The sequence below is a fragment of the Pinus tabuliformis genome, chromosome 8 (genome assembly GCF_031772625.1).
Source record: "Pinus tabuliformis cultivar Carrire ecotype Pingquan chromosome 8, CPIR1, whole genome shotgun sequence".
In the NCBI taxonomy this organism is placed as follows: Eukaryota; Viridiplantae; Streptophyta; class Pinopsida; order Pinales; family Pinaceae; genus Pinus; species Pinus tabuliformis.
This window is the reverse complement of record NC_142294.1, coordinates 1,160,891,324-1,160,905,150: the sequence shown is the minus strand read 5'-3', so window position 1 is coordinate 1,160,905,150 and position 13,827 is coordinate 1,160,891,324. Positions and strand designations below refer to the sequence as shown.

At 39.7% G+C, this 13,827-nt stretch overlaps 1 protein-coding gene across 2 annotated transcripts in view; it reads left to right on the top strand.

Moving 5' to 3' along the window:
- LOC149239467 (Ran-binding protein in the microtubule-organising centre protein) overlaps positions 1–13,827 on the top strand; it is a 328,713-nt gene that overhangs the window by 228,538 nt on the left and 86,348 nt on the right. For both annotated transcript variants that reach the window (XM_089373426.1, XM_089373427.1), the window contains exons 7-10: positions 1,492–1,597; positions 1,766–2,166; positions 2,298–2,456; positions 2,570–2,767. In XM_089373426.1, the coding sequence (XP_089229552.1) occupies positions 1,492–1,597; positions 1,766–2,166; positions 2,298–2,456; positions 2,570–2,767 (864 nt within the window). The remainder of the gene's footprint in view (positions 1–1,491; positions 1,598–1,765; positions 2,167–2,297; positions 2,457–2,569; positions 2,768–13,827) is intronic.

The following is a 13,827-nucleotide window of genomic DNA, read 5'->3' as shown; positions in this document are numbered from 1 at the left end:
ATATATATATATATATATATATATATATATAAAGAGTCCTCTATGTCCTGTTTCCAGGGTTTTCGTGTCTCGTGTTGGACACTCATATTTCCATGTACTCCGTGTCTTATCTTAGTTCCATTGCCCTATCGTTTGGTCACATATTGATGTTAATACAATTTCTTTCTTTCTTGGGTTGTTTCTTAATGTAATTAGCAATGTTGCACTAATCGGGAAAAAATCACGATTAAATCGTTTAATTGCGATTTTTTCAAAAAAATGATAAAATCAGGCGATTTAATCGGAATTTTTTTTTTTAGCTGATTTTTTCGGAAAAATCGTGGAATTTTTTTTTTTTTTTGATGAGGAGGAGGAGGTGACCCAAGCTACCCCTGTCACAAGTAGAGGACCTGGTCTACCTCCTGTAGCTCCTAGTTCTTCAGCTTATAGAGCACAACAGAGTCCATTGCCAACTCCACTGACATCTACATCTAGAGGGGCAAAGGAAATTAGTAGTATTAAACTTCCATTATTTGGTTCATTTCATTGTATATGACATTATGACTCATGATATGAGAAACATTATTATATTTTTTGTTGATATTTTGAGGTTGAGTTGGGACTCAGGAGTCAAGGCTTACTATTAAGGACTTGATTCACTGTTATGTGTGATTTTAGCACTAGAAATGATATTAAACATCTTATATATTAGTTCTTTTATCATATTTATGTGTCAATGTATTTATTTTATGTTGTAGATGGTTTAGATATTAAAAAATTTGAAAAAAATGAATATTTTTGTACCAAACGATTTTTTCCCGATTATTACCGATTTTTTCCTGATTGTTACGATTTTTTTCCGATTTTTTCCCCGCGCCGAATTAATCCCAATAACGATTAGTGCAACATTGGTAATTAGTGGGTAGCAAATTTGATTTGTGATTGATTCGTTTCGAGTTCATTGAAGGGAAGTTTCCTCTTTTCTGTTTCTAATAGGACATTTTGTTTGCATGAAATTAGAAGCATATATGTGTAGTGTCTGGTCTAACCTGGACAAAGTGCAAGCTTTCTAGTCCATGGAATCACGTCATATGATGGCACGTGCACATGCATATATAACCCCAGCATGCAAGTCAGGGTTTGATTCTCCTTTTCGTAAGTCTCTGTCAAGTGCAGCTCAATCTTTCTGCTGCCTTGGTTACAGATGTAAATCCCTAGGGCTTATAATTCTAAAAAATACCGTGAAGGTCGAAATTTCTTGGACTTGTTTACGTTTTTTTATGAAACATCGTAAGACCAGTTCAGACAGGCTTTTTGACAAGTTGCTTGATTTCGAGTTGTGTGTGATTGTTATGTATGTATCAGAATGTTTTTATATTTGAGAAATGCTTTTCTATTATAATCAAAGGAATCTTCTTGAATTGTGAGGGATTTTTTGGTTTAAACTTGCAAAGCTATTTTGTTGGTTGTGGTAGTAAATTTGTATTTTTAAGTGCTTTCTTTCTGTCACAGAATGAACTGAGTCGAATGAAGTTGAATGTGCCAATGGTTGATGAGCTGGTTCATGAATATTGTCTTTACAGAGGCCTTATCTATGGTACCTTAAATTCTTCCTCAGGTAAGATGACCAACAATTTTTTACTTTTTTGGAAAGGCAACCTACCTTTATAGGAGAGAGTTTGTGATTTCTGTCTACAAGGGGAATCTTCCATCAATTGTGGCTTTCATAAAAATTTTGCTGGTCTCAACTGACTTGTCTGTACGTGATCTGTGATTGTGTTAACAGATTGTGAAATTTCTCTCAAGCCCAAGAAAGAGGGCAGTTGCTCCAGGGAGGCATTCTCTTCTCTTGATGTGAACCATCCGGTAGTACAACAGGCAGATGTTGAATCCTCTGCAGGGGATGTGATCATGGAAGATTTTCCTGGTGCATGCTCAGATAGTTCGCAGAAACAACAGATAGATGATGAATTGAGAATCCAAAGTGAAACTGTTTATAGTGGGGAAGCTTGCAGCACCAGTGGAGCATGCCAGACTGAGAATCCTGGAATACGGTCTGGTTGGCTGAGAAACTGGATGCAAGAAGAGAGGGGTAGTCGACCAAGATGGAGAGGGCGATATTTTGAGAGTAAAGCACAAGGGAAAGTTGAGTTGCACTGTACTAAGGACCAAGAATGTACTCAACTGGTATTGGATGCCAACCTCAAGAGTCAAGACTGTTAATCAAGAGCATGCTAGTGTCAATCTCATAAGATCCACCTTCATAACATTATATAGTCCTAGTTATTTATCTCATTTATGTTTCATTGTTGCTGCAGGCTGATTCAAAGAGTTATAGTGTGGATAAATTTCAAATTGTGCTGGATATGGGAGAACTAGTAACCAAGGGTATGATTGTGAAGGTTGTTCACGAAATCAAGGAATGGAATCCACTTTTTTTTGAGCAAAATCCTATTCTGTTATTTCAACTGAAGCAGGTAATAATGGAATCTGAAGTATTGTGCGTATGTTTTAAGCTAATATGTGTAAAATTACTTCTACAATTCTGAAATTTTGGAAGCCTTGAGATTCTTGCCTGTTGTTTATTCAGATGGAGTTCCTTAAGTTGGTAGAGGATGGGAATTATGCTGGGGCTCTCAGAGTTGCACGCTCTGACTTGGGTCCACTTGCTGCAATTTATCAAAATTTGCTCAAACCTTTGAAAGAGACATTGCTGGCCTTGGCAAGACCAGAGGAGAGTGCATCAGTAAAGCATATTCCGTTGAATATTGTTGCTACTTCTCTCCAGGTATGTTTTGGATAACATGGTTATATTTATTATTTATTGCAATTAAACACATATTTTCTGATGATTTGTTTTCTGAAATGTTGCATATATTATTCAATAGAACAAACAAGTACATCATGGAACAGGAGATTATGTAATCTGATGATTTCTGATATGAGTGTGCCATTCCGTCATTAATCTGTTTTTTTCTCTAATGCTCTCTGGGTGCTTGACATTTCATGCCTCAAACATGGACAACTGACAAGCAAAAAATTGTGATAATATTGCCAAATATTTCTGAGTCGTGGAAAATATCCCTGGGTCCATGATAGGTTTCCTATAAAATCCGTTTTTGACCATTTTGACTCATTTTGAAAATAAAATGCAGGGGATTGAGAGCAAAGGTGAAATTCATAGCAAAGGTAAAATTCATTGTCTTCCATCAAGATGCGGAGGGGAAATCACGTGTTGTCATTGCCATTTTCAGATTTATTGTGGACTGGGGATTGATTCACTGACATTGTGGGGAATCAGTGGGAACTGTGCAAAATGGGAAAATTTGCCAAAAAAAAACGAGGGCTTTTCTCTTGACCCATGTAGTGGCCCTTGAAAGTAGAAAACCCCTAGAATATCATCTTGAACCAATAAAAATCATGTAGGGAGGATAAATTCATATATTGTTTTGGTTAGAGTCAAGAAGATAATTCAAAAATGTTGTTAACTAGTAGGAAATACCTGTATGTGAGTTAAGAAATCTATCTTGGGAGATAAATTCACTTAAGAAAACAGTCCAATTTGAGTAAGAGTATGTTTATTATATTTTATGATGTAATTTTGAGATTCAAGAGTTATGGCTCAAGACATGATTCAATTACGATGTGTGACATAACACTTGAAAATGATCTTATACATCTTATATATCAGTTTTCTTTTCATATCTGGAAATGCATTTGTTTGATGTTGTTGTTGCTTTATATGTTTAAACTTTAAACTTTAAACAACTGAAAAAATTGAATTTCTGTATTTTTTATGTTTGATAATATTTTGATCCAACACCTTGAACTTCCGGAACATCTCCAAAACTTCCTTGTATCAAGACGATATCACCACAACTTGCAACACGCATGCCTAAGTTCTCTCCAATGATCACTTGCTCTCCATTGTACTGCAATGTCTAATTAGAGAGGTGTTCACGTTCAGTCATGTGTTGGGTATTTCTGGAGTTAAAAATTCACTCTCTTTGAGAAGAAGAATACCAAAGTGTAGAGTATATTGTGAAATGTGTACTATAAGAGGATTTGATGTTCTCATCAAAAATCTTTTTGGTGCCTATTTTAGATCTTGCTGGTTCTTCACATTTTTAAAAATGAAAGATGCAAGGCTTGAAGTGATGGCCTTCCTTATGATAATAACCTTGTGAGACTCCTTTCTTCTTGCAAGATTTCGAGTATTTCCCTTTAGCTTGGTTAGACTCAAATTTAAGAGGGGTTGAGACAATGTTTGGATGGGCATGCTCTTGAGGGGCAATTCACCCATATTTCTCAAAGTAACTTGATGCTGAATGAGATTGGAGAAAACCTCCTCAAAAGGAGGTGTTGTAGGATCCTTGAAAATAAAGGAACTCTATAGAATATAAGAGCAAAAGATTTGATCAGTGGAGAGAGATTATTTAGCATAATCCTTACAAGTTTTGAGTCTCATTTTCCTTTTCTTGTCGTTTGAATAAACCATCTCTCCAGGTTTTAAATCTTGCAATATACTCACAACAGTGTTAGCAGTCACCCATTTTGAGATTGGAGAGCTTAGTTTCATGTTGGTGGACCTGACTAATACTCACTATTAGTGTTCTAAGGTGCCCTAGATTTTCTTCGCAGATTTTTTCATTGATATGGTGAATGAGATCATGTTCGACATAAAGAGTGATCAATCCAAGAGCTTCATCCTTCTTCAAACACATGAGGGCATAACTGCCATCATCTTGAATAGGAAGCTGTTGAAAAATCAAAGATATTATATTAGGGTTTGATTCTCGTTTCTTGATAATTACTTGTGAGTGTGTTGGCTTCTTTTACTTGTTTATTATCTTATCTTTCATCAAGCAATTACCATATTATATGTGTATGAAGATCACAAAAACAAGAGACACAAGATATAGGCACATGCTAGGGCAAAACCCCCCTCGAGGGGAAAACCCAGTCAAGATAATTCTTCCTTTCAATAGTATTCTTGGAGACTCTTTACCCTAGACCAAGATTCCCTCCACACCATGTCATCCTCCCAGATCTTCGACCTCTTCCAGCAACTTCGACTAGGCAACAACTTCCAAAAACAACGAAATCTTAGGAGAATTCGATCTCCCAACCTAGACCACGAAACAAAGATAGAGAGGCACCAAAAGCTTGATTTTCTTCTCCTCTAACGACTTCCCAAAACTCGCACTTCTTTCCTCCTCCCGACAACAGACTTTGCACTTCTCCAACTCTTCTTGAAATATCGAACTTGCTTGAGAATGAATGCTTCAAATGACTTCGACCTCCTTATATATATAGGCTTCTTGTGGGTCGAATGAGGGTCCTTTGCCGACTTGATCTCTCTTAGGCCGACATGATGTGGAGGGTACATAATTCATATTTGACTTAATACAAGACCTTGTTACATGATTCGAAAGCCCAAAAAGGGTCTCTTCGAATGTACAATGACTTTATAAACTCAATATTAATCCTAGGAGTCCACAATGGGGACTTTGAAAAATATAATGATGACCTACGCATGAAACTCATGCTTTAATAAGTCATTGTTACAATAATAAAAATTCTTTTCTTTATTCTTTTGAAAAGTACATTTCATAATGACTCAAGTACATTATTGAAGACCGAACATAGTTACATTTTCTAACATCCTCTTAACTAGGGAGGTATTCATAATGAACATATACAATGGAAGATCTCAAACTCTATGAAAACATGAAGAATTTTTAGGCACCACAATGCCATGGACTAGATTCCTGACCAGGGAAATCTATCCAACTAGTCACTCAACAATTTAAGCACCACAATGCCATGGACTGGATTCCTGACCAGGGCAATCTATCCAACTGGTCACTCAACAATTTAGGCACGCAATGCAATGGACTAGATTCCTAACCAGGGCAATCTATCCAAGTTGGACTAAGGTGGACTCAAGCTTTCAGCTCCTCTAGGTACCATCAGGCTTATTTGCTAGCCACCAACCCAAACATGCAGGTGTGTATCCAAAACAGAGCTCAATAACCAACACCACCTTTTCAAGTTCGAGATCTAGACATCAACTCAAAGTGCCAGCCTGATGTCTCCTAGGCAATGCTTCACTCACAAAGCCTCAACAGATCTCTTCCATTTCCTTATCATCAATACAATCACCAATATCTACCAAACCCAACAGGTTTCTTAGATATTCAAACTTCTTATTAGGAAGAGCCTTTGTCTGTATGTCTGCTACCTGTTCATCTATCAGGACATATTGTAACTTCACGATCCCATCCTGCACCAAGTTCCTAATAAAATGGAACTTATTATTGATATGTTTCGTACTCGAATGAAATACGAGATCTCCAGACATCTTGATACAACTTTGATTGTCACAATTAATCACAATAGGACCCAAAGACTTATCGAACAAATCTGTCAGAAGCTTCCTTAACCAAACAACCTCTTTTCCTACTTCACATGCAACCACATATTTTGCCTCGACACTACTCAATGCAACGAGATCTTGCTTCCTACTCATCTATAAGATCATATCAGCGCCCAGACTAAAACATCCTCCAGTAGTGCTCCTTCCATCGGTCTCACTGCCACCCTAATCAGAGTCTGTGAAGCCAGTTAGCTTGACTTCCTTACTATCATACCTTAGGTAGTGATGTATAGTGCCACAAAGATGCCTCAATATATGTTTGGCAACTATCTAGTGATCATGACGAGGCTCCAACTGAAACTGACTAAGAATGTTCATTGCAAAACATATATCTGGCCCAGTATTTACCAGATACATTAGGGAACCCACCAACTGTCGTTATGAGGTAGGATCCACGAGACTAGAGTCGGAGCTCCTCAACTTCTTGAGATTGGTGATCATAGGAGTTGTCATCGGCGTGGAATCCATCATCCCAAATTTTCTGCAATAAGTTGATGATGTACTTTCCTTGCCCCAAATATATCTCCCTAGGTCTCTGCCATACTTCTAAACCTAGGTAGTAGTGCATCAGTCCTAGATCGTCCATTTCAAATTCAGTTGCCAACATCTTCCTGCATTCTTGAATTCTTCGTTCTATACCTGTGATGAATAGATCATCTACATACAGTAGAATAATGACAGACTCATTATTCACGACCTTGATGTATAGATTTGGATCAACAGTACTCTTCACGAACCCAATTCTAAGTAGATATGCATCCATTCTTGCATACCATGCCCTCGGTGCTTGCTTCAAACCATATAGGGCCTTCTTGAGTCTGCAAACATGAGAGTCCCTGCTATTCACTTCAAATCCCTCAGGTTGTTCGATGTACACTTCCTCATCAATGGTCCCATTTAGAAATGCGGTCTTAACATCCATTTGATGGATATTCCAACCCATTGTAGCAGCCAATGAAACCAATGATCTAATAGTAGTGTACCTTGCTGTAGGTGCAAAGGTTTCTTCATAGTCAATGCCTTCCTTTTGAGAGAAACCCCTTGCGACGAACCTTGCTTTGTACTTGTCTATACTTCTATCAACAACATGTTTGATCTTATACATCCACTTCGATGTGACCACTGACAACCAATTTGTCACTAGGTCTAGGAACGATCTCCCAAACCCCATTCTTCATGATGGATTGATATTCTTCCTGCATATATTTCTTCCAAACCTCTTCATGCTCAGCTTCCTTGAATGTAGATGGTTCGACTTCAATTAACTTTGTCATATATGTAGCATAGCCAGAATATCTCTTCGGTTTCTTACTTTCCCTGAAGGATCCTTTTGCAGCTTCATGTCCTTCAGCATCTTCTAATGTAGCTTTCAACCAATTTGGCCTCCTCCTTGTGGTTGGGACAACCACCGATTGAATAGGCTCACTTGGTCCTTCTTCTTCAATGTTTGTAGTAGAGTTCTCATGATGAACTTCTTCTTCTTCAAATACGAGAACTTCTTCGTCATTAGAATCAATAGGAATTTCCTTTGATTTCTTGTAAGCTTATTTTCATCGAATATGACACCCCTGCTTACTTCAGTGTGTCTTCCTTCCTTTATGTAGATTCTACATGCTTTTGAGGAAAGACTAACACCAATGAATATTCCCCTGATACTTGCTGAGTCCGACTTCTTTTGCTTGTCTTTCGGAACATGGATATATGCTGGACTTCCAAAGATTCAGAGATGATCGACACTCGACTTCTTCCCTGTGAATACTTCTTCGGGTCTAGTATTATCAAGACTCCTATGAGGAATTCTATTTTGAATATACACGGCAGTCATCGTTGCTTCACCCCATAAGAACTTCGATAGATCTTGATCAAGGAGCATAGTTCGAATGCCTTCTTCAATTGACCTATTCTTCCTTTCGGCCAATCCATTTTGTTTGGGATAGTAGGGAACAATGAGCTCCCTCTTAATACCTGCATCCTTACAATATGAAATCAACTCTTTAGAAGTGTATTCCCCACCATTGTCATACCTCAGAGTCTTTATCTTTCTTTCGGTTAGGGTTTCCACTTCAACCTTGAACTCCTTGAAATTATCAAATACTTCATCTTTAGTTTTGAGTAGGTAGAGCCATGTATTCCTCGAATGATCATCAATGAATGTTACATAGTAAAGATGACTTCCAAGTGATTTGTCAAACATGGGCCCACACACATTGGAATGGATGAGGTCTAATATTTCTTTAGACCTAGTTTCACTATTATGAAATGGCTTTCTAGTATGCTTCCCCAAAGAGCATCCCTTGCACACACCTTCATGATCTAACTTCATATTAGGAATACCATGAACCAATTGACTAAGAGTAGGGATGACCCTATAATGAAGATGACCATACCTCCGATGCCATAGTTCAATCGGATTTATTTCCATATGAACCAAAGCTTGAGGACATGGTGTGATAACTCGGTAAAGACTTCCTTCACGAACTCCAATAACCCTAGCTTTGTCAATGTTAGAGTATTTTCCGCAAACCAATACTTTTCCATCAACAAAAGCAATCCTTTCCCCTTTATCTACTAAATAAGAAATGGAAAATAAATTCTTTTTCAAACCTGGAACATAGAGAATGTTGTTGAGATGCAGCTTCAATCCATTATCCAGCTTCAAGGATGTTGATCCCACGCCTCTAACATCATAGCTTTTGTAGAAAACAGTGTTTTAGATTAATCACATTGTAAGGATTGGGTCGACGTTTCGAACCAACTAATGTGGTTCATCCTCAGGACAAGGATGAACCACATTAGTTGGTTCGAAACGTCGACTGAATCCTTACAATGTGATTAATCCGAAAGACTGTTTTCTACATTATGGATCACAAAAGTCTTAGATCTAACATCATAACTTTTGTTGTCACCCAATTCCACTGCATGAGAGGATGGCACCTTTGATAGTGTGGGAAGTTGCTTGCTTTCACCTGTCATGTGTCTCGATCTAAGTTGCACGAAACGGGGAAACGGAAACGAGTTTCCGAAACGGGAAGCGAAACGAAACGCGACCTCCCCAAATTTTGGAAACGGGGAAACGCGAATATATATATATATATATATATATATATATTAGGAATTTAAGAAATATGTGCAATCATAAAGCATATATGATACATTCTAATTTATTACATTATGATAAAATTTTCAATTGTCAATGCATAGACTATAAGTATCTAAATTTACATCACATTTACTCATGAATAATCACATAATGAAAATAGAAATATCCAAAATCAGCCACGAGAAATTTCTAATTTTTTGTCTCGTGGTTGATTGGGAGTCTCCTCCTACATAGTCGAATGGCCTTAGTGCTCTTGATTAAATACAAGTTTCATACCCTAGTACCCTACATTCTCTTGATTATTGGGAGTCTCCCCTGCATAGAGGGCTTTGTTCTCTCGATTAAATACAAGTTCCATACCCTAGTACATGATAAAATCCAATGGAAACATTGAAATCCCCCCAATCCTGAAATCCTGAAAAACAGATAAGTCTGCTGGATTTTGAGTAAGATCTAAAATTCTACTTTCTCCATATGAAATCCAATGACGGCGAAACCACTCTCAAACATCCTGAGTCATTTCATGGTAATGTTAAAAATTTAAGTAAAAGGATGAAAATGAAAAATAAAGGAGAATATCACTTTTACTTTAAGAATTTAACATTACCATGAACTGCATATCAACACTAGGGCAAACAAATGTAAGAGATCTACATTAGAAAAAAAAAATTTAAAAACAAATGTTTTTTTGGGGGAAACGTGGCCCGTACGGCCTGGAAACGCGTTTCCGGCCGTACGGCCACGTTTCCGTTTCGGGAAACGTGGCCGTACGGCCGGAAACGCGTTTCCAGGCCGTACGGTACGGGGAAACGCGTTTCGTTTCGTTTCCCCTAGAGAAACGCCCCCTAGGGCCACGTTTCCTGCAACTTAGGTCTCGATGCTCCACTATCATTGATCCATGCATTGTCATTAGTATGTGAATCTGTAAGGGTAGCCAAGAATCCTTGACTCTTGATTTTGTTGAATAAGTAGTAGATGATCTTCTTGATCCATCTTCCAGCAGTGTTGTAACCCAATCTTATGTAGTTCACCATAGAGGGAGAATCCATGCCAACAAAGTGATATTTGACTTCTCTTGACCTTAGCTTTGATACCATGTTGAAAAATCAAAGATATTATATTAGGGTTTGATTCTCCTTTCTTGATAATTACTTGCGAGTGTGTTGGCTTCTTTTACTTCTTTATTATTTTATCTTTCATCAAGCAATTACCATATTATATGTGTATGAAGATCACAAAAACAAGAGACACAAGATATAGGCACATGCCAGGGAAAAACCCTTTGACAAGTTCTATTTTGACCAAGTTTTTAGGTGATAGCAGCGCACCACAGGTTGATGAGGTGCTGGGAGACATCTCCACCATTGATGAGGAGATGATAGGTACAGAGGCATCCAAATCGATGACAAAGTTGTTGGATGACAGTCACCTACAACTGACCGGTGAGAATGTTTTATATGATAGCTTGTCGGTGGAGGAGCAGTTGGAGGCTCAAGTTGAGGCCGTGATGGAGGAGGATGCACAACTGTCCTTGGGGTTAGACATTGACGAGGGGCAACGCAGAGAGCACATGTTGGGATTTCAGCACAGTTAGCTTCAGAGGCACACTGACGAGGTCCACAACATTATTATCTCACCCTTATGCATTGGATGGAGAGAGGCAGAGTTGTTTAGACAGATCATAGGGGATGTCCAGGTCAGCGGGGGCCAACAAATTGAGTTGAGTATGGCACAATGTCAGCATGGAGGGCTTGTTCAGTACACAAGTGATTGTACATTCGATCCCTCCTTTTGGATTGGATGGCGAGAGGTACTGAGCTGGTACTTGATGGAGCAAGTTAGGCAGTTGGGCACATCCATGGTCGTATTTTAGCAGAGGTCGTGGATTACTAGGGGAGTACAAGGGCTAGATTGCTGTTGGGATCTAGGTGGCATTCCCCATCACAACACGGGCTTGGTTAGTGATGGTATTAGCAGTGCGATGGCTTTGGTGACTAAGCGCCCACACACTTTCAACTCTCCATCAACACTAATGTCTGGTTGGATTGACAGTGGGCAGGCAAACTCCACGGGTTGTTCGGGGATGTTGGGTGTACATTAGACTGTAGGATTTTCAACATACTCTGGTAGGGGCTGGTCGAGGAGGTGGCATCAACAGGCTATCAGACAGGGCATTGTATGGAGACAATGCTCTCTTATTGGCATATTGGACACAAGAGCTACTGAGGCTAGGCACAATAGTATCATTCTTGTTAGCATGTGAGGAGCTAGGCCACTCAGGTCTACTAGGGAAAAATGAGGAGGTGTAACCCACATCATGGTGGATTCACTAGCAGAGTAGTGGATGCATTGACGCATGTGGGATGGTCGAGGATGCAGGGTGGTGCGACAGTTGGCGTAGGTGTTCATTGGTGCACAAAGTCGTGCCACAGAGTTCAATGTTCTACAAAGGAGCACAGAGGTGCATGGAGGAGTGTCATGTTGTGTGGGGTTGCATTGTGGAGTAGGAGGAGCGATTCACACCCCCTCGAAATTTCGCATGGAGTGACAACTACTTTGTCACAAGAGGGATACCATGTTAAAAATATGCAACTGCGGTCAAATTCCACTTTGGACAGCTAACTTAATGAAGATAATGATTACCTTGAATTCCTCTTTTCGAGAGGACCAAAATTGACCTAAAGATCACTCAAATCGGATAAAGGAAAGCCCACATGTGCACACTTGTCAAGGTCGGCCCTAAAGCAAAGTGGACACCCTTGGAAGGCTATAAATACAAGTGACCTCTACCTCATTTGGACATCTATCAAGAGACACTCTTTTATCTTGGTTTTTGGCTCGCATAGGTCTGAGGCTCGTCCATGGAGGAACAGGTTCGCTCTGAGGTGAAATTGTAGGGTTTGAAGCTCACATCTCAGTTTTAGGGTTTTGGACCATAGTCGCAAGGACAACATAGGATGAAGTCGACCAGAGTTGCTCACACAGAAGCTCATCCGTGCGATTGGAGTGTAATGTCCCTTCCTAAATTAATTTGTCCCAAGTTTATTTTTCCACAATTTTGACATTTTTGGTAACCATGGGACCCACGAAATTTTGGGAGAAAGACTTAGGAGAAAAGGGAGGCCGAAATACTTGGTTAGTGGAGCGTGGGGGCCACACACAAAAGGAAAAACGCACTTGCCTAAGGAGAAATTCGAATAGCCAAGGAAGGGAGGTCGAAAAGCTAGATGGAGGGGCCCACGTGGGAAAAGGAAGCTCACTAATTATAAATAGGAGAAGCTCAACCTCATTTGGGGTCTTTTGTCAATTGAACTCACTCTTGTTGCTCGAGCTGCTTAGCCGGGCACTTGTTGTTTAGCACCAAGTTTTCCAAGCAGAGAACTCACCCTTTCTTCGGGGGACTTTGAGTGCCACCCTAGGGAGGTCAAATCATACCACATTGGAGAAGAGATGGAGGGGATTCAGAGCTTATCACTCAGCCATTTTCTCAGCTAGTGCGTGTTCCAGGAGGACACAGGAAGGGAATACGTTGGTGTCTTTTCAGGGGTCTTCCAGGTAGCAATTGTCGGGGGAATTTTGGCATAGAAGCTTCAGTGGGATATCAACCTTTTGGAGGAGTTTTGGAGCAAGAGGTTGCTGCTTGAAGGCAACACGAATTACAACATCTAGGGCCAGCGTAGAAGCCTCTCACTAGGCACACATGGGAGCTTGTGGGTTGAGTTGTGGAGCTGGAGTTTGTCGGGGGAAATAAGGAGAACCTTTGGGGAGTGTAACTTGGCCTTTTTAGGTGATTTGGAGGGCTTTCTCTAGGAGTTGCAGGCAGGTCGTATTTCCCAGCAGCTGGAGGAGGATGTGGTATTTGGGGGCTGAATTTTGGGGGTCAAAACCAAACCAAACCGTTTCTGGGTTTTGGTGGGTTATTTGTGAGGAGCTTGGGATTAATTTTGCAGAATTTTCTGAGCACCAGAGGTGGGGTTTTCAATAGCTTCTTTCCAGCAGACAGTGTAGTTTTCTGGGGTAGCGCAGGGCATCATTGGAGCAACTGATTCTGTCATCTTGCCTTGCTTTTTTATCACTTGGGTTTTGTCACGCTTGCCATTGAGGCAAGCCCAGGTGCACTCCTTCCACGCTATTGTACTATTGCCCCAATTGCTTAATAAAATGGCTCAACTGTTTATTATTTCTAGAGTTTACAAACTAGTGTGGAAAAAGTCGAGAAAAAATCGGGATTAAATCCTAAAAATCCGATTTTTTCAGCTGGCCGATTAATCGGCCGACTTTTTGCCGATTTTTTTAGCTGGCCGATTAA